At 39.6% G+C, this 21780-nt stretch overlaps 1 protein-coding gene across 3 annotated transcripts in view; it reads right to left on the reverse strand.

The window, feature by feature from the left end:
* LOC137271872 (autism susceptibility gene 2 protein-like) overlaps positions 1-21780 on the reverse strand; it is a 230787-nt gene that overhangs the window by 21536 nt on the left and 187471 nt on the right. For all 3 annotated transcript variants that reach the window (XM_067804355.1, XM_067804291.1, XM_067804420.1), the window contains one exon: positions 5052-5103. In XM_067804355.1, coding sequence (XP_067660456.1) covers positions 5052-5103 — 52 coding nt within the window. The remainder of the gene's footprint in view (positions 1-5051; positions 5104-21780) is intronic.

Below are 21780 nucleotides of genomic sequence, written 5' to 3' on the forward strand. Positions count from 1 at the left end.
GATGACTATTTTTAAGAGACGAGCTGCTGATATTTACTGTCATTTTTTTTCTCCTGTCTATTCAACTGCAGACAAAACAGAAATACACTTGTTGGAGATCTGAAAAACATACAAACCCATCGTACTGATCTGTAAGACAATGACCTTGAACTTGCACAAACTATTTTGAGTTACCTTAGCCATACAAGACAGTTTATTACCCAAACATTCCATGAACTTAGTCAAGAAGTGCTTAGTGTATCTATCTGCAAGGCATGTTTGGCGAAATACGTTTTAAAGAATAAGATTATTTATCAGAGATGTGATGTAGCTTTTCAGCTTCGAAAAGGTTCAGCTTATTCTCCCACTGGTATCAGGCACTGAGGTTTTCAGGATTTTGGTAACCATTTGAATCTATGCTGATCTCAAAATCACCAAAACATGACAATCTTGAACTCACAGTTAAAAAAACAACCCAAACTATCCTAATTGACAAGCCTAAAAAATGAAAACACAACTCCAGAAAAAAATGGCACATGCTAAAAACTTCATGTTTGCCTTATCTGCAATGCATCAAACTGAACCAACTTGTTTCAAAAGCATGCCATTTCATACAAGGCATAACAAAAGCAGAATGAGATTTATTTGAAGTGTTATAATTATTTAAATCACGATAGTGATAAAGCTGGTATGAATGTTTCAGCATCTTTAGGTTACAATGTCATTGAACATCGGTTTATATCCAAAACATGTCCATATTGAGGATATTTGTAAAGTCGCTTTCCTCTTAACTTGGTTCAATTGCAAAGGTTATCAGCATAGAGTGAAAACCCAACATCACCATCATCCTTGAATGTGATAATCCCTATATTGACCATCAACTCTCTCTCTAATCCCAACAATCCAATGAGAGGCTTTGCTGAATTTCAGCTATGTCTTGAAGAAATCTTCAACGGGGCTTCTCAGGAATCCTCGGGCCAGCTCTTGGCATTGTCAAACTTTCTTCAATCCTTCAATGAATGCAACGAGTTTAGCTCGATCCTGCTACAATTAGCTCAGAGATTACCACGGGATCAAACGAATGAGCAGGGCTCCTTATTCAAAGAGAAGACGAAAAACTGTTTCACTTTGGGTTGCTGTATGTCGAGTCCCTTATGCCGAGAGGAAATCCCTTTCGATTTCAGCAGCAATTGTGGCTTCTCATGGTGGTGAGACGACTCATCCTCTTGCCGCATGTGTCAACAACAAGCAGCTCCAAGAGGAATGTCATAGCTTACTGACATAGGCAATGATGTAACTGCAATGCGAACACTTTGTGTATCGTAATCTCACAGATTCTGCCTCGGACTCTTCTGCCAAGGAGGTAAATTCCACAATTTGAAAACTGCCAAATGCTGAGTGCTACTGGTGGCTTGCGAGTTTGATTTGAGCATTCTATACCAAGTCATTCAATGGCTCAATGTGGAGTAAAATGTTTCGAAAAAACTCCACATGAATAGAGAAACGTTAAATTCCAATATGTCTTTTTGTGCTTGATCAAAGACCTGGTGATTAAATCTTTGCCAAGATTAAAGCCTGGGGAAAAATGGCCTCAAAAGGATCATGACATATTCAAAATCCATATAAAAATACTGACCTTTGGAAAAAGTCAGGATTGTAAAAGCATCATGGTTGATGATTCTTTTGAACTTTGTTGAGTTTAAATAATATTTCTCCAAGATTGATGAGCAAAATAATTTGAAGCAGCATTTTTAAGAGGCAAGAATGCATCAACATAGCCAAAGCATTTTGCCGGCCTTTGTTGTAAATGCAGGTTGCCATGAAATGGGTTTTGAGAGCTATTCAAGATTGCCAGCAGCCATGCCTACAAAGTGAATTAATGATAAACCTTGTTAAAAGTGCCATACTACTTTGTACTGGGGGGATCATCTTCATATGGATATAGGACATATTGCTTCTCTGATGTGGGTCCAATTTTCTAAGATTCCAAACCAGAGTGGATATTTGTATACCAAATCATTAATCAAAGCACACACTTAAAAATATTGACTTCAACTATAGATATACTTGCGTGCAATGTTATCAGATAATGTATTTTTGAAATACCCTGTGGATTATGACTGTGCTGGAAATCATCATCTGAGACAAAGTACCTATAAAAGTGATAAAAATGCTTCATAAATGATGCAAACCATATGTGTTCTATGAATCATATTAACATACACTTGTTGCCAATAGCTGTACACTGTGAAATGTTAAATTACAATCGGTAATTACATCTACTGACTGCTGTCACCTACAATAAAATGCTGATGTACCACCACAGGATAGACAACTCTTATGTGCTCAGTGGAAAACAAGTCTTACCAGTGTTATGTATTATGGTGCAAACTGAGCTAGGAAGTCTTTCAGATGCTATATGAAATGTTCTCACATGAACTCCTTTCCATTCCATGGATGGTTTCCATGTCCCCAATTATGAACAGAATCATTGCAGCTTTTTCTCCATCCAGGTTTATATCCAAGATTGGCAAAAGTATCCGGACAATGGTTGCTGGCCTGTAGAATAGTCCCACCACAAAGGCAAACCAGTGAAATGAATTAAGGCAAGCATGTGCGGGGTGTGCGCTTAGCGTTCCTTGGCAACTCTCCACTGCTGTGACTTTGCTGTGGAACCATTCCAGGGACATGTAATCGGTGTTTGTTATTGAAAGTGACAGCAGGGACCCTGATCTGGTGGCAGGGATGTCAGCAGACTGACCACCTCCATGATGGACTGTCTGGCCAGGACAGGGAGGCTCAGGATTCTCCCTGTTAGGCCTATCCAGGCACCCTGAGGAGGCATCAAATCATCTCCCCAGCTTGTTTATTGACTTAGCTAATTATCTCATTACACACTGGCTTTCCAGGCTGCTGATGAGCTGTGTAAAGCTGCTGAAACAATTGCCAAATCTGGAGTCAATTAGCAGAGGTGTTGAGGCATGATTTGTTCATTAGCAACCGGCAAGGGCGGCCATCTTGAATTTGGGCAAGCTTTACCTAGGGGACCTCCTGTCTTCTCATGGTTACTGAATAAATTGGACAGTATTGTTATGAGGTGACAAGGGAGGGTTATCAAAGAAAATGTGCTCATTGGAGGGATTTTATTTGATAGCATGGTAACTGGGAGCTCTGGGGAGATTATTTGATGGCTAGGGCAACAGGGGACCTCCAATTTTCCAGCTGATTCCGGATGGTTGAACCCTGCTGGGACCAGGTGCAGGATGATTGTCAGAAGTCTCCTCACCAAGGAGGAGGCCAAGAGTAGAGGTGGCAATAAAAAGTGAAATTGAATGACAAATCAATAAATAACAGCCCTCCTCTAAATGAGGCTTGTATTAATCTTGGATAACATGGCAATTTCCCGGAGAGCTAATTGTGATGAACCTCCAGCTACTCATTTCGTCTCATGTCAGAAATTGAAATGGCAGTTCCAAAAGCAATGAATTGATGGAAATATTTGGTCACTTCTGACATCCAGATCAACATTTTCTGGCAACACTTTTTCTGCTGCTTTACCCCAAATGTTGACTAGAAGTTGTTATATGGAACAAAAGCAAAGTCGGTTTTCAATAGTCAGGCCACATACCTTGATCTGACAGGAACAAACTGCTGATCCGATAGGCATAACAAGGTCAATGCAAAATGATATATGACAACAAAGCTATGGCCTGGTATCCCTTTTCTATGGATGAATCTTTCCCTAGGTTGCTCAGACAGCAATATCTGTGAAGTCACCCTCATCAGCCATGACAAGTATTTTTACCCATCATCACTGTGATGCCATTATCAGGCTGATAATGAGAAGCTCGGTGAATTGTTGGGGGCCAGCTTTCCACTCCAGAAAGGTCAGGGGAGCGATGTCTCACATTTACACATTTGGTGGCAGCCATGGTATAGCTCTTTCCAGGGCTCCATCAAATCAAAATCACATTCCTCCAGCCCAGCGATCCACCTTTTCCATGGCTTTATCTTAATCAGATCGGGATCCTCTCCACTAGAAAATTGCTGCAGATAGTTCTCAATCAAATCAGGCTATCCCTAAACACTGCTGGAGCACAAGCTGTCTTCAACAACAAGGGGAGGGCTCACGTCTGACAACCAAGCTTCTCACTTTCTCCACTCCATTTAACTCATCTCAGGGGCCTCTTGACCCAATACAATGGCCGCATCGACACAAGCCTGGCTCTTCACAACGATTACATTCACTAAAATAACTTCCTTGGCACCAACGAAAGAAATGCTTCCTCGGGCAATTTCCTTGATTTATTTTGTTGCTTGGGAGAATTCACGTCTGGTCAGATAGTAGGGTCTACTCTTGAGCAGCAGTCATCAATGCTAGAAATGAATGGAGATTTGTTCCAAGGGTTTTCTTGTGGCTGTTCGAATTCTCCTGAGCTCGGATGGAGCCTTTTATGCACATTAGCCCATTCCTTTGATATTGGTCTCAACGCAAAGATCTGGGATTAACACAGTACGCTTGGCTACGCCCTGACTCAGAGTTTGTTTAGGCCTAGGGAGGCGAATATAATTCTTTTATATGCTTCAGTACCTCAGTGACCAGTCAAGCATAGGTTGAAAGCTTGTGTACATCAACTATCAAATTAATGCTCGGCACAAGAGCACTGAGTATTGCATTAATGGCTGTGGAACAGGGGGTACTTGACTAAAGATTAGTGACTGACATAGATAGCATTTTGTCAGAGCTGATTACAAGATGTCAATGGCACATGGTGCATAGTGCTATTCAAACACTAATAAACACGAGAATGAGGAGTTGGGGTGGGGGATTGGGGAGGTTGGGGGCAAGGTTCTTGAAGGGGGTTAAAAAGGATACAGGAGACCTGTTCTCACACATACTGCATGTTGTCACTGTGTTGAGTGTAACAGGACAACCCTTCCCACGATCACTAATCGCAGCATGTCGGAGGTGTCATGCTTGCTATGACATGCATGACAAACTGAAATGTAAGGTAAACAGGTCTTACTCATGCATATGCCCCACACAATGGTTAAAATATTCAGATACTTACGATTATGGTTGACAGTTACGGCAGTGAAGAGATCAGATCCAGATTCTGAGACCTGTAAATAAAAGAAACAATTTTGAACAAAAGAACCATGAAATACTTTTGTAAATACCAAAACAATAATTTTAACATAAACAATGCATTACTCTCTTAAAAATCTAACTACTAAACAAATACTGAAAAACAACAAAATATTCATAACATACAGTTGATTCTTAAGTGTTTCTAGGACTTAGTCCTGCCCTACAATGATGCACATGTGATACATGTGGTCTCACCTTAGGTAAGAGTTTCTAGGACTTGGTCCTGCCCTACAATGAAGCACATGTGATACATGTGGTCTCACCTTAGGTAAGAGTTTCTAGGACTTGGTCCTGCCCTACAATGATGCACATGTGATACATGTGGTCTCACCTTAGGTAAGTGTTTCTAGGACTTGGTCCTGCCCTACAATGATGCACATGTGATACATGTGGTCTCACCTTAGGTAAGAGTTTCTAGGACTTGGTCCTGCCCTACAATGATGCACATGTGATACATGTGGTCTCACCTTAGGTAAGTGTTTCTAGGACTTGGTCCTGCCCTACAATGATGCACATGTGATACATGTGGTCTCACCTTAGGTAAGAGTTTCTAGGACTTGGTCCTGCCCTACAATGAAGCACATGTGATACATGTGGTCTCACCTTAGGTAAGCAAGTTTGTTGCCTTTGCTCATCCTACTACTAACCTACTACTGCCTCATAGGCAGTTTGGGTTATTCGGGGTAATATTAATCAGATGGTGTACTTTGCGCAGAATATGAAGCCTGGAAAGGCTCTTTTGGGTTATCCGGGGTAATGATAATCAGATTCTGACTACAGCGTCCGGTGAGCAACTAGTCAGATGGATACTAGGCGCTATATAAGTGAATTATTATCATTATTATCATTATTATATTTGTTACAGTTAAACATACAACACTGGGAAGGCCTAACATTAATCTGTCACTCTTCAAGTAGCTCTGCTGATGTTCAGAATCAAATTGGCAATTTAACACAGTCAACCTCTTAATAGTTCTATATTCAGAATATCCATTGAATTGCATTAAGCTCTGTAGAGTCGTTCCTCTAATCAGACAAGTGACAGACGCAGATGTTATTTGTGAGGTGATTCACTTTCTCGAAATCAACACAATTAGATAAAACAAAAAATGTCGATATCACATCTTTGACAACTTCCTTTCGGGAACATTGCATGTGGCAAACACCAATGCTTAACACGCGACATTGGGCTGAAATCCTCTGCTCCATCTAACCAACTCCACATTCTTCAGGGTACTCAGCAAACTGACATCTAATACTATGATCTAAATGTAGTTTCTGACAGGCGATAACGAAAAAAAGTTAGCAAGCTTTTTGTGCAAATGAAAACTGAAAGTTGTCGGATTTGGTGACATGTCTCCAAATGGGAACGATCACACCTTGCTCAGTGCGGCAATTTTCTCTCCAGGTGACAAAGTCTCAAAACGACAGATAAAAAGCGATAATGTATTGAGAGAAGGCTTCCCTCAGGGTAGAATGGTTTTGTTGAGATAATAAAGGAATCTGATACATGTTGCTACGCATTAATTCTATCGTTGCAACGATCTAAATTGACTGGTTGATGCTAGCAGTCAGCTGACAAGGATGGGACAGTCTTGGAGGCAATCGACATGAACAAAAACGGAAAAAAGTTCCCTCGTAATGTTTTCTCAGGAATTGATGCAGAGAGTAGAGCTGATAACTGACGCCATCGCTTTAATTGACTGATACTGTCATGCTTACTAAATGAATAACTGACAATAAATAAACGGAAATATTAGAATTTTATAGCAGTGAATGTCAACCTTAGTTGAATACTATCTCTATTTCAGTGGTTGTATCTGAGCTGTTGAGAAGAAAACCAAATGGGGAGGCCATTTTTCAAGTGGTTTGGATTGGCGATAATCTATTGCAGTAATTCCCATGTCAATCATTTGATTGCAACATATCACAACTCGAACAGGATTCCAGTTTCTTCCATGACACAGGCAAAGGCACCGATGAGAAAAGTACAAAATGTTATCCAAGTTTGTTTTTCTGTCTCTTGACAAGAGTGAAAGATCAGCATGCTGTACGTAGATAACCACGCAGGAAGGTCAGAGTTCAAGTGTGATGGTGGGAATGCACATGTGACGATGACAACCATAAAACAATACAGTGTATGATACAGTGTTGCACGTGGTGAATGATGTGTCAGTACTTGTCAAAGTTAGTCCAGATCAGAGCCTGTTTTTGCAGCCTACAGAAGTATTTCAGCAACATAATTCCTCTTTAAACCCACCAGTGGTTTAAACAAACTCTCTTGCATTTGCACCAGAAACTATTAACACTGTTGTACATCATTAGTTTCATTTGCATAAACACAACCAGTTCTGTACCTCTTCATAACAAGGTAATGGTTTTATCTTCAGGCATTATTACATACATAGACATTAAATAAGTTTGGTTATACACTGTCTCAGACACCAGCTATTTCTGTCAAATAAAGCATAAAGGGTTTTTGATTTATATATATTTTTACATAAAAAATCTGATTCGATGAACTGGGAGGTAAACAATTTACACATAAGCCAATTTAATCAGGTGATGACTTGACTAATTCAAGATTTAGATAACGATTAATAACGTCTTCAAAATTAAGAAACATACTTGATTCAATTTGAATACTTCAAATGTGGAAGAAGTGGTGAAATATTCAGAGGAATTTACTTTCACATGACTAAAAATTATTTGCACAGCATGTGGTGCCCTCTGAAATGCCTGAATAGATAGTTTCATTGTTGTACACAAACCTCACACCTTTCAAATACTGGGAAGACATGTCTGACACTGTCGTGACATTAACACTGAAACATACATATATTTGAATAATGATTAATTTCTTAAACGAAAACTATTTCGAAGACGAACCATTCAAGTTTGAATCTTCAAATGAAGACGTCAAGGTATGATGCAACATTAAGCCGCGGGCTATCTCTCACCACGCTCATCAACACTACTACATACCGTGATATATGTATGAAAGCTAGATCCTCCAAGTCCCCGTCATGTAGACACGCACCAACAAGATCCACTTGAACTCACTCAATACACATAGCCTCTTAAGTTTTCAAAATGTCACGGGTCACGCTGACACAGTATCAAAACAGAGCTGGCCTTATTTTCTCAATGATTCTGCTGTGACAATTTACATAGCGAGCTCATGGAGGCACGCAGTCCTCTCGTTTTAGTGTGTTGCCGGCACACAGTGAAAATCTCCTAATAAAACCTGACTCACACCGTAAACACCATAGGCCATCACTGAATATTTATACCTCAGCCCAGGCCCCGAACCTTGATGCAAGAGAGGTCTACGTGAAACGTCTTCCATTATTCACAGTGTGTACCGACCAAGCTGTGTCGACAAGAGTCTGCGGTTGAACAAGTACAACTACCAAAGCCTTCCAAATAAGACCCAGTCTCCTTGTTCTAAAGCCCACGCCTCTGGGTGGTATATTTCATCCGTTATGATAATTACCCCAGTGGCGCTACAAGATCAAGGGACAAATTGGCGATTACAAGATGAAAAACTTGGCTTGCCGCAAAACAACACAGAGCTTCCACACTAGTACCTGTTGACCCTCCCAGCTATTTTCCCCTGCTAAGCTAACTGATATTTTCAGCCTTATCTTCAAAGGTCATCCAAGCAGATATGAATCTCATTGTAACTTATCCGAGCAACTGCTCTGGGTCTATAGGGCTTGCTGTGTTAGTGATAACCTCATGACTTGTAGGCTTTCAAGGGAACCCAGGATCTGCCTATAAGCCCATGTCAGTCTTCACACATTCTCCCCTGGAGAACTGTATAGGACAAACCTAAGTCAGCTGAGGACACACTTGAACAATACAAGCCACTCAAGTTCAAGGACTCAATTATACTAATAGTAGCACAGCTAGTTACATACATTATCAACAAAAACAGCCTCAATTCGGCAATCTCATTACCTTAAATTATGTAATTTATTTTCAACAGCCTTCCTTTGTACATTTTTCAACAGTTGATTTTTTTATTCACCAATCATTTAATTGAAAAAGGGGAACATTTTTGGATGGCTGAAAAAAATGTCCATATTATTCCATTACTGATACAATCTCCATAGTGAATAACAAACCCATTTATATGAAAATTACTGCCAATATGTTACACAATTAATGAATAATCAGGACATAGAGAGACAATATATCATGGAATAAAACGAAACAATTATGGAACCATCCCATAAAAAATAAATAATATACAAATACAAAGAAGGAAGGATAATGAACAAACAAACAATGGTGGGAGATTGCAACATCTGATGGTGGGATGGTGTATGTTACACTTGTTAATAGCTCCTTGTCTAAAAGTGACATGACAGCTGTGATGCACACAATATACCACTGAAATTGATGCTGTGTGAAACAGCAGTTACACCATGGCTAGTTGAAATGAAATATACAACCCCGAGAAATGAACTCGACAAGCAGTGTCAACAGTGTGCACCATCCGACACCTGACATCCACCAGGCGAAATCCACACCTGTGAAATGTAGCACAGTAGGCTCAAATCTCGTCAATTACCTGGGGTTTCAGGCAATCCCAATGCAAACTTCAACCCAATCTACAGGTGACAGTATCTGCTGGAGAATTAGCCAAAGCTGTTCTATTTCTACACTGCCTGAATATCGTGTTATTCAACATTCTTGCCCCAAACCAAAATAAAACCTGCAGCTGTTCATCAAGGCAGAGCAATTCAAAATCATGAACCACCTTCATCTACAATCATTTACTGGGAGCATGGAATGCAAGGGATTCCTCACAAACACCATTAAACCTCTTTTATATTTTTCACTGTGACATTTCACAACATTTACCGGAAAAATATACACAAACCCATTACCTTTGAAGAAAAACATCTGTTGGAACTTAAATGACAAGGTGGACATTTTTCCAAGGAGTTTTACTTTTTTCACAAACAGCAAAGCAAACTCATATTTCTAAAATATTCACAATCACATTGACTTATCTTGCCACAAAGAATTTTCAGTGTGAAAGAACCTCATCTCCATTTTGTGAGCATCAAACATGATGCAGATTTCACAAATGTCATGAACATCAAGCGTAGATCATCAATGTGAAAATAACCTGAAGATACTCTTTGAAGTGACATTAAAGGAGACATATACACAACTCAAAGTAGGCCTTTACTGTTGCCTTTGTCCATTCCGACTTGCGCTGCAGGCATATGAAACAGACTACATTCATACTAGATACTGCCCATTTCAAAACAGATGCCGTCATATTCCACAAACATTACACAGTTGCATCATGTAAAAACATTATACTTTTCACAAAAAGATCCTCACTAACCATCTGTTGCTTGTTTTCAATAGAGAGGCACCACACAATGAGGAACACTACATGAAGGATTGACTCGGATGGAGAGAAGAATGGACCACAGAAAGATTGAAATCCAGTGATATCACTGAGAGGCCACAGTCAAATATAAACAGTCACCTAATGCCTTGTTGACTCTGATGGGAAAATTTCACAAGAGTCATTACGAATCAGGCACCTGATCTTCATTATATGGGCTGTTAAACTCATATATAATAACTCATAATGGAAAAAAAAGAGAGTAGAATCCTGGCTAACTCATTCCTTCTGCTTGAGGGATCCAAGGTTGAAAAATGTTCAGAGCAGAAACGACTTTTGAAAGTTCTTACACCACTTTCTCGTCTCAGATTGTTTCGATGCCATTTGGATTACACACAACCAACCACACCTGCGACGAGAGATCAAAACAAACTTAATCCACTACATGCGGTGTAATCGGCAACATATTTTCCATGGGTTCCTTACCCAAACTTTAATTTCCCCAATTTTTCATATGCCGGTCTCCAAAGCGGCTGTGTAAATTCAGGGAGTCTGGAACACACATCATTTTCCCCTTTTGCTACTTCAGGAGGCCTCTAATTGGCAAAGAATTGTTATCTTGCCATGTGTGCTGTTGACCTGGCGAGCTGTTCGCCAACCTTCCGGAAATGGCGAAAAAGATACCCCAACACCAGTTTTCAAAGGGATTTGTGTTTTCGTCAGGCTGATTTTCATTTGTTCGCTGCAAGTGTTGTTTTCGTTACTGGAACAAATCTTAGTTGTGGGCTGACTCTTGAATTCAATATATACAAAACACCATGCATCTGGGCTGCCAACAGATGGTGCCGGTATGGGCACACGTGCGCTCTGGCCTCCTGGGTATTAGGAATATTGCAGACATTTTGGGTCTCATGAGTTCCTTTCATGAAAAAAGCTGCAAAATCTGTTACACATTTTGCTTCCAAAGACTGAACCCTCTTCCGTTTTTTTGGTAATAATCTTCTTTACATTACCACCACCAAGTGACAGAAGGTGGTTATAATGCCACATATTCCCCGGACTTGACCAAAAAACATCAAACCTAAACCAACAAACAAGCATCTATTACTCAACCGATTCTTCCAAAAACAAACGCAAAAATTCCTAAATGATTACAAAACCTGACCTACAACATAGACATGAAACATGACCGAAAACAAACAACCCCAAGGAACAATTCTTACAAACAGAAGCATCCCAAACAGAAGCTAAATTCCATAATGATTACAAAATCTTTGACCAGAGAACTTTGATGTGCAACTTGAGCAAAAGAAAACAAGCAGAGCCCTGTGAGATATCCATTCCATTTGAAAAGGTGATTTCCCGTAGACATTTCCACATCCTTCAAAGATCAGGAATCACTGGGTAAACTGCAGCTAATTCTGGGGGTATCTCGGAAGGGAATGGTTCACGGGATCCTGCATTGTTTGTTTCTTCAAGACTAGAAGACACCTTCAGGTGTTATGGTAATCTAGGATGCCAAAGCTGCCATCACCCAGCAGAGAACCAACAACCAAGGTGTGGATTTCTTCATATAAACAAACCAAGATGGCTTCCATTAGAATTTGAAAGACAAGACCTGCATTAAAAATTGTGTAACTTTACAAAATATTTGTGTATCATATATATTTCATGAACAGGGACACACAGGGCAGCCCAGTGATTAAATCGTTTGCCCACCAAGCCAACTGCCTTGGTTTGATTCCCCACACAGGTACCTCAGCTGTGATATTGCTGGATTGTAAGCTATGACTAAATCACGCATTTGAAAATGTAAATGGAGGGTAGTACAGTTGGTTTGTTATCCGAAGTAAACACAACTTGTTGGCAAGGTTTTTAAAAATCAACTTTTTCAAAAAATGAACATCTGAAAAGATGGCTATCTTGGTAAAGCATGACTACCAGATGAAAAATTGTAACAATGGCTTGTCTGTTATCCTAGATAATTCAACCACAAGTAAACAGATTAATGTGCATGGAAACCTGCACTGAACAGAGTTATCTCCCTTGTCTTCAAACAAAACTAAAAAAAAAAAAGAAAAAAAAAGGGTTAAACCAGAGACCATTCTTTTCAAAAGATGAAAGAAATGCCATATCAAAGTTTGTCATGATACGGAAATCTTGTGCTGCAATTTTGGCTAAATCTGCACTGTTTTATGACTTATCTTGTCAGACATAAATTCATGATATGATTCATATAAGCAAGCAAGTAATATATCACATTTTATCTTATTTCACTTTTCACGAGACAAAAATAGGTTTTATCTTAACTGACATTAACATATGCTCCAGTGACACACGGCAAAATTTATTAACTGAGAAGCTATATGGAATACAAACAAGGTTTGTTAATAGGCTAGCTCCGAAAGATTTATGGCATATTTGATTTAATGCTTGGCGAAACAGCTACTGCAAGGGAAATCAACATCAGTCTTATTCATATCAAGTGGCACTTGTCGATAGCGCTAGGAACTGAATGAGCTCCACTGTGATAAGCACAAGTAGCAGATGGGTCTATGACTACCATTTCAGTGTAATAAACACCAAACTTAACACTTATTTATCTTATGTCAACGACAACCAACAGTTCATACTGGAAGGTCACAAGCAGAAATCCCTGCCTTAAAACACTTTCCTTTGATGAGACACTTTTAAACACTGGACACATATCTAAGGTTTTGGCTCTAATCTTTCCACAATTGGCACATCCAGTCTAGTCAACAAGTTTGCAAGGCAAAGCTATAGGTGGAGATTTTCACAAGTATGACGGACTTAGTGTTTCCTTTGTTTCTTTCTTTATGACTGAATTAATGTTTTCTTTTGCGAAAAAATAAAGAACTTCCTTTCCATTAAACAATTTGGTAAGCCATTCAGTCCCCAAAACACCATTTTTTCCGGTCCTTAAATCCTGTTGTGGAGACAATGTTATCTACTTTCGGTAACCTTTAACAGGTCAAGAAGCATGAAACTGGATGGAATAATTTTTATTTTTAATACACACTGACACTACTTTCTAAACAGATGTATTCCACATTTCGTCATCTTCGAATTTTTCATGTTATCTTTCAGTCAAATTCAAACAATTCATCACAAATTCCAACCAGCAGCATCAAAATATCAAACAAATCTTGAAAACTGTCAAATTCCCATCAGCTTGGAGTGAAATATTACTAGAATGTTAAAAGCTCAACTTATGTAAAACGCTTTTATCTTCACGTCGATCAGTCATCAATCAAAGCATTTGGACAGTTATGCCACTGCCATTGAATGCAGGGATACATGTAGACCTCCATACAGATGTTCCACCAGGTGTCTCTTGCCAAAGGAGATGAGGGAGGGAAGCCGCTCGATAAATACCCTCCACGCATCCCGCATCGAATCCTATTACAAGATTAACAAACTGTACAAACAAGGCTTTAAAACTCACCAACAGATGGAAGCAACACTAACCCAAGGAAAACATGTTCCGCAAAACACAAACTTTTTTCTCAAAGGATTCAGAAAGCTTTTGTATGTTTCTTTTCTACCATAGCGAATAGATAACAAGTTAATTATTTCTCCCTGTTGTGTGGAGGCACAGTTTGATTCTTGTTGTTTTAGTTTGTCGGTGTTGGATGGGGCTCAATGACATCTAAACCTACTGAACTTGGACGCCATCTACACTGTCTGTATTGTAAGCATAATAAATCTGTTTGGAAATGCTTCTTTGAAGCCTTAAATTTGAGTTCTGATTTGGGGAGATTTAAAGCTATACAGCAAGGGCTTGTTTGGATGGAAAACTGCCTGTTATCGTTGTGAAAAACTGACTGAACTCTACTGTACTATCCAGTTCACTGTGCACACCAAAATTACAAATCCATTACATGTAGCTGATATTGATGTGAAAGAATGAAACGAGACAACCTGACTGACGTAAATGAAACAAGCACCAAATGGAAACCAGATTTCAAGCAACATTAGCATTTATTTTCACAACATACATCAAAAACTCAAATCCTTTTTCAAACATATAATTTACAGGGTCGAGAACGAAGATGAAAATAGTATTCTGATTGACGTTTATGAAATAGACACAAATCCCAACGCTGTTGCCAAATGGCACTCTCTTAAAGAAGAGCTTCTCCTTCAAACATGAACACTCATCCCCATGACTGAGTCTCTAATATAAGGAGGCCATTGAGAAGTGTTATGAAGCCAAGAGACTTCGCATTCTGGTTGTTCAAAGAGGCGCGAAGATGCTACCTACCTCCCATCACCTCCTGCTGCCTTCTTTACCACACAGTGACCCTCTTCTCTGCTGTGTAAGTGGAAGACTTTTATAGTTCCTTCGAGTAATTTAGGATGAGAAGCAGAGGTGTAGCATTGGAAGTCTCTGGGAATAAGAGGCACTGGCTTGTACATGTGTGTTTCCTATAATGACTGCTTGCCTCAGTGGAGGTCGTAGTGCTCTGAATTAGATCTCATCGCTAGAGTCAATTGGCAAGAATGTTGCGAGGAATGAAAAACACATCAGCTGAGGGCCTGTTGCAGCAATTACATGGAGGCAGTGTTGGGTCTTGTAGACTGGAGGCAGCCCAACTACCACAGGATAGAACATTTCGCCTGCCGACATTGTTGATTCTCCAAACATGACCCTCGAAACAATCCAGATGCATAAAGGGGCATTGAATCTCACCTCCAGCAGCTTCGAGAGTCGCCTGGGAACATTGTTGTTTCAAATGATCCCCAGTTTTGTTTTTTCCTTGGCTTGATCTACCGATAGACAAATGGCAACAGCCCAGTGCTGGCATTAGATCTGGTAACAGACAGGAGGGAGAGATAACACGTTCTCTCTGAGTGCCTGTGCGGCCGCTGAGATGTCTACACCTCGCACCTATCACTGTTTGCACATACAAAGCATTTCCAGGGGATAACTCGCGCACTTGTTCCCAGAAAGTTGCGAGATACACCATCAGTAAAAACAAGGCACAGCGGTGAGAGGCAAGCTTCGGTGGTGGGAGATAGGGCCATCTACTCGGGAGGAGCTCTGACTTACTCCAAACAAGCTATCTGGAAAGCACAGCCAATTGGATAAAAACAGGATCCGGGCAAAATTTGTAAATTCACAGCTAATGGAGATAAGCCTTCTAAACAACATGCCATTAGATTATCTAATGGGTGCTCGAGACCTGCCAACTCTGTTCCGATAATTGAGAAGATTGCTTCAGAGTTTATCTTGAGAACAGGCGGCTTTCGTGTAATTTAAACATTTGACAATCTTTCAATTACAAGCAAATCATCCCACAGAGGACATGCTTGTCTCCCTGAGTGGCAAAGGCAGGGGTTTGGAGTGTGAGACTTAAGTATCTACTCATCACAGTCAAGCGGGGTGAGGCTGCGAGGGAGGGGGGTAGGAGGTGGGGGTCCATCCTACCAGCTGCATAATGCACTTGCTTACTGCACAACTGCATGGAGATAAGGGTACGATATATACTTTTTACCCTGATAATGTCCATGATTGTCTGCCATGGCATACTTCTATCAGTGTGCCAGTACGTTGAGTTGAGGGACATCAGGGGCAAGATTCCGCAGGAACGATATGTTTTCAAGATGTGTTAAGGGAAAATACTTGGAGGGATACTGTCATAGATTGTTAGAATCACCAACGTGTGGCAGAGTTTCCTACCATGTGTTATTGCACTCAGTTGAAAGAGAATCTGATAACAGACATGTTATGCTGTGGCATGATGAAGGAAAGAGGCTTTAACTGTTGCCATTGAATGGCATTTTACAGCCTTTTACAGTCAACACTGACCCTTAAAATAAAATTCACAAGAGCTGCGAGCCAATACTTCAACTGGACCATATCCACGATTGATCATTGAAGGTCAGCTTTGTGATGGTTGCTGTCTACACGAAGAACTCTTGCCAACCACCAAGATTAGAATTGGTCTTCAGTAACCCATGCTGAAAACAAGAGGCAACTAACGGGATCAGATGGTCGGGCTCGCTGACTTCATCGTATCCCAATATTGCACAGATGGGACGTTCACAATGCTGATCACTGGATTGTTTAGTCCCGACTCAATTATCTACTGACAGTTGTGATATAGCTAAAAAAAACAGCTGATTGCGCCATTATACAACAAATACCGCTTTCAGCAATATTCCAGTAGTAGATTTTCACAAGAGATATCAGAAATGGGCTTCACAATTTGTACCCATCAAAAGTGAAATCAAACCAAGGTCTTCAGTGTGACAAGCATACGCTTCAACCACTAGGCCACTTCATCACAATGTACATTTATCTAGTGAAAGAGAATCAACAACGCCCTAGATTATTTAACAGCATCTATATCAATGTACAACAAACAACAGCATACCAAATGCACTGTGTTAACCCAGCTGTTTAGGTGTACACTGTATGTACATTTCATTATATAAGCCTGTGTCACAACATGTCAGCTCAGCATGCAATCAGCAATGTACGATTATGCATTTGGGAGATACTTATTATGAACAAAAGTATAAACTGAATCATAAATATTCATGCATGACTTACGCCAGATAATTACAAGCATCATTACCATATGCATGTATGTATGAAGTTACATTATAAATATTCATCTGCAACTTGCTCATTTCACAGATAACAATCAAATACCAACCCATGGTATCATTTACTTTGAAGAAAGGAAAGAAATCATTCAAATATTTCCATTACTACCGTGAAGCCGCAGCTGCTTTCCTTTGATATGATGCAAGATCATATGACTCACTTCGCTCATGATCAGAAAGAATACATACATACATACAACTTAACGTTGTAAATAATTATTTCTGCTTCATGCATGGAATGCTTAAGAATGCAGCTTTATAAACAAACCAGCCATATGGTTTCCAATGAAAAGCATGGCGTTTTTATCATATGTAAGCAGTGCACCAGGGTTAAAACCACAGTATTTTGTCAGAAATGTTTTTCTTCATATAATATTGTTACTGCCCCTTTCTCACACATGGAAGCAATAAATAAGAATATGACGTCCATAGAAATTCTCCCAAAATGCATGCAACCTACCGCGGACAAAACTCCACTTAAGAGGAAAATGGAAAAACAATGCTTACACATTAGGACATGTTGGTGGCAATTTCAATATGGCGGCTAATCTGACTTACATTTGAGAGCGGCCATTTGCACCTGTGAGCAATACTGACAAAATACATGAACACATTTTTCTCGTTTTCGTAAAGTCTGCGCAATGTGCGTAAGAATTCTGCCGAAGCAAAATGTGTACCTTGTTAGTTGCATCTGAACAATTTATTTGCCACATGTGGCCCTACGCTACACCCAAACAAAGCTAGCGCAATGGAGTACGAAATATTCCCATTCAAAATAATTTTTCTAAAAAAATTTGAAACGATCCCAACACTCTCCAGCTGGGCCGTGTTCAAGTTTCTGCAATTACGATTATGGGCCTTTCATGATGAGTAACAAATACTAATTGTTTAACAGGTGTTATTGTCAATTATGGAATTTGCAACAAAATGTTTGGCTACAATGGGTGATAAAATATGCCTTTCGCACAATTGCAAATCAAACAGATGATTAATGAAACATGTTCGCCCAAATGGCACATAACACAGTCCTGAAACACATCAAGCCATCCAGACAGAAATTTAAGAGTATCATAAATATACCAACAGATGCCTACATAAAATAAGCAATACACATTACACTAGTGTAGCATTTCATGCATTAATCAATAGTGTTATTCAGCTAGAGAAGCCGCATCGAGAACACATTAAAACTGAAACGTACAGGGACAGTGTATGACAAATAATACAAGAACTCCTAATTATGCTCATAACAGATTTGGTAGCTTTCAAAACTGATTCTTTCCTGAAATTAAGTTGAAAAACAATCTGTCAAAGTCTCATCTGATTTATTTTTTGATCCATTATTAGAAACAAAAGGCAATCAAAAATACTTTTTAAATTCAAAATTGAAATTGAAAATATTTCTTTGTACGGCAATGTTGAAACTTTACACGAACTTGCAACAAAGCAATAAATCACTTGGTCTTAAATGCCCAAAACACTGCGTAGCAGTTTCATGTTGCAATGTCAATTTTAATCCAAGCGAAATAAACATGAAAGGAACCTTAGCGTGGAATGCGCTTCTCCTTGATTGATCTGTCGAGCTCCACAGAGGTGATATTTTAGCATTTCTCGCAAATGAAAGGACTGGCCCAATTCCCAATGCATTGAGATTCATCAGCTAACTCGGAAATCAAATATGGCAGCCTTCTTTTTTGCAACTTACATAATGACACAGAGAAGCAAATGGGAGCATTTAAGAGTCATAAACGTGACGAAAGTAAGACAGTGTTGTGTCAGGTTCGTTTGAACGCCAGAACGTCATCGATGACCGACAAGGCTCTCGTTTGGCTCTGGATATGGGCCCATAATCCAGAAAGTGGCACTTGTCAATTTTGACGAATCGTTCCATTTCAGACCTGTCATTTGTCTACCAATGAAACCGAACAGTTTCAGATTGGTGACACAAATGCAACAGAAATTTTCATCTAAGTGGAATGACTAATCCCTTGTCAATAATACCAGAATGAACATAAAATCGCACCAGGCTTACAAAATCCTTCAGTTCCTGCACCGAGGACTGCTGGGTAATGTCTGTGCATGCATAAAGTAAAGCATGGTCGTTTATTGCTATTTGACAGCGTTTATGGCCTCCCCTGGCGGGCCTATCTTACAATGTCCATTTTGGCTTTATAGTTCTCTGCTATATGGGCCCTGGATGCCGGTCTGTACGAAGGATTAGTTTTTTGACAAGCAATTTCTTTAAAAGCCGACAATAAAACCCGTTTGTTTGCAACATTATTTCCAAGAATGTAATCCCGCCTTTGTGAAAAGAATTCACATATGCCCCTGCACAAGGCCCCTGGATTACTATGGGACATTTTTATCGCCCACCCAAAACTTTCTTAATTGAAAAGCAAATCCTTTCCAGCGTTTATGGACAGGTCTGTGTCTCTCAAGCAAGACTCAAGTGGCAAGCGGAGGATCATAAAGTATCTGGTGCAAGCAAGTCATAATCACAAGCAGAGACATAGATGCTATAAAAGATACTATTTCCACTGAAATGCACGCAAGCCTCCTCAATTACGAACCAAATAGCCAGGCATGAATATTGAAATAAAACACTATGAAACCCTGATAAAAATGGCAATAAGTGGAAGGAATAGCCGATAAAATATATTAATGTTTTTCCATTGCTTCATGTCCAATCCATTTCACTGGGGCTAGAATAACACTGTGATATCATTTTATTGATTAGCAGAGCTGATGATCTTCCTTATTTATTGCTGGAAATGAGACTGTTACTCTTGTGTGCTTAAACTGAAAAATTCAGATACACACAGCAAAAACGGAAATTCATCAATATCATTTACACAAATTATCCAACAAAATGATAAAAAATTAGCTCTGAAGAAACCCAATCACTCTGGAAAAAAAAAAGCATCAACAAAATTTGTCTTCGAATGATGGATGAACATGGTTCCCTCCAAATTCATGACATCCTCAACACATAAAACAAAATCAACACCTAACACAAACACCAATTTGCATCCTTTGGGCAGCAAAGAGTCAATAACATCATATTAACAGACTCTATCCTCTGAACTCCAGGGCTCCCTTGGGGCCAGGAATAAGCTTTGAAAACATTGCACCATCGGCTGTTATTGGAAAATAGTCTTTCCTTTCCCCATACGCTGGCCCATTACTTTTTGCTTTCATTAAGAGAACTAGATCTAACTTAATTACTCCCCAACATGCAAAGATAAACCCTTGATCTGAGAGCTCCCTAGGGGACAGTAGCAGTTATCTATCACCTAATCCAAATGCATGCATGGGATGAAGCAAGCCCCTGGAGCTGGTCCCCAGATGATGCGAGGCCAGTGAGAGACGGGGAACATTATCCAAGTCTTCATTGAACTGTTGTTGAGGACAATCCCTTACTTAAAGGGGTTGATGACTACAAGAGCCATCATTAAGATGTGAAGACAATCTGGAAGGAGTTTGCCATAAATTAAATTTAAATCTTTACAATACATCAACAGCGTTCAGTTTTAAAGTTGTACTGCATCAAATCTGTGAACCTGATTTGGCATCTGTGAGGACAATCATGGCAGTTTACATCCTACTTTTGCAACGATTTAGACAAAAGAAAAAGGTGGGTAAAAGGAAATGCTCTAGTTAAATATATGACACCAGTATCAACATAAGCTATTCACTCGTCACAATACACATAATGTAAATTCTCTGACACCAACACAAACCGCTACTCGTCACAACACACATAATGTAAATTCTCTGACACCAACACGAACCGCTACCTTCACTAAACTTCCAATCACATTAAAGTTCTGACGTCTGTAGAACATTATGGGGGTCAGATAAAGTGAAAAAATACTCTTTCTAATCCCCTTTTTGTAATCTGGCACCATTTATGTTGCATCCAAATTGCTTAAAAACAAGGACAAATCTATAACAAAACATGCTTCAAAACAAACCTATCTATTGTCATCTCTTATTATGAAGATCCTCCACTGCAATTACGCAAATCCAGAGAGTGATTATCTCCTGGACTTTTTCCCCTAGCCTAGGGTAGGATGTCTGCAAGACTGGCCTATATATCAAAAGGAGGGGTAATTAGAGGGTTTGGTGACATATCACTTCTCGGCCAGATCAAGATGGCCGAATGGGACTTGTGGATTGTTTCCTAACATTACAATGGATGGATGTACATCAAAGGAAGGAAGAAAAAATTACAAGAAAAATCTGATGCGGGACCAAGATGAAGAGATCTGGGGGTCATCTTGGAAGTTTCAGACATGAAACTGGAGCTGAAAGACAAGAAATTGGTCATTTCTGACACAGAGTCTAGCAGTCAGACCACCTGAATTAGCAGCAGACGCCATTTTGAGATGTCTCAGTTTGGTTTAACCAGGGCTTTGTGTAGGAGATTGTTACTAAAGGATCAGGACAATAAACAATACACAGACAAAAACACAACATTTTGAGCAAACAGCAAAACAAAGGGACAAAGCCTGTCTTATTCTTAATCCAATCTAGTCGTCAAAAGAATCACAGTGAAAACATGAGCATCTCGCAAGTAAAGAGAGCCGAAGTGCTTGAAGCTGATTCTGACAAGTTTTGAATGCATTCCCTGCGCTCG

This window comes from Haliotis asinina, chromosome 1 (genome assembly GCF_037392515.1).
Source record: "Haliotis asinina isolate JCU_RB_2024 chromosome 1, JCU_Hal_asi_v2, whole genome shotgun sequence".
Classification (NCBI taxonomy): Eukaryota; Metazoa; Mollusca; class Gastropoda; order Lepetellida; family Haliotidae; genus Haliotis; species Haliotis asinina.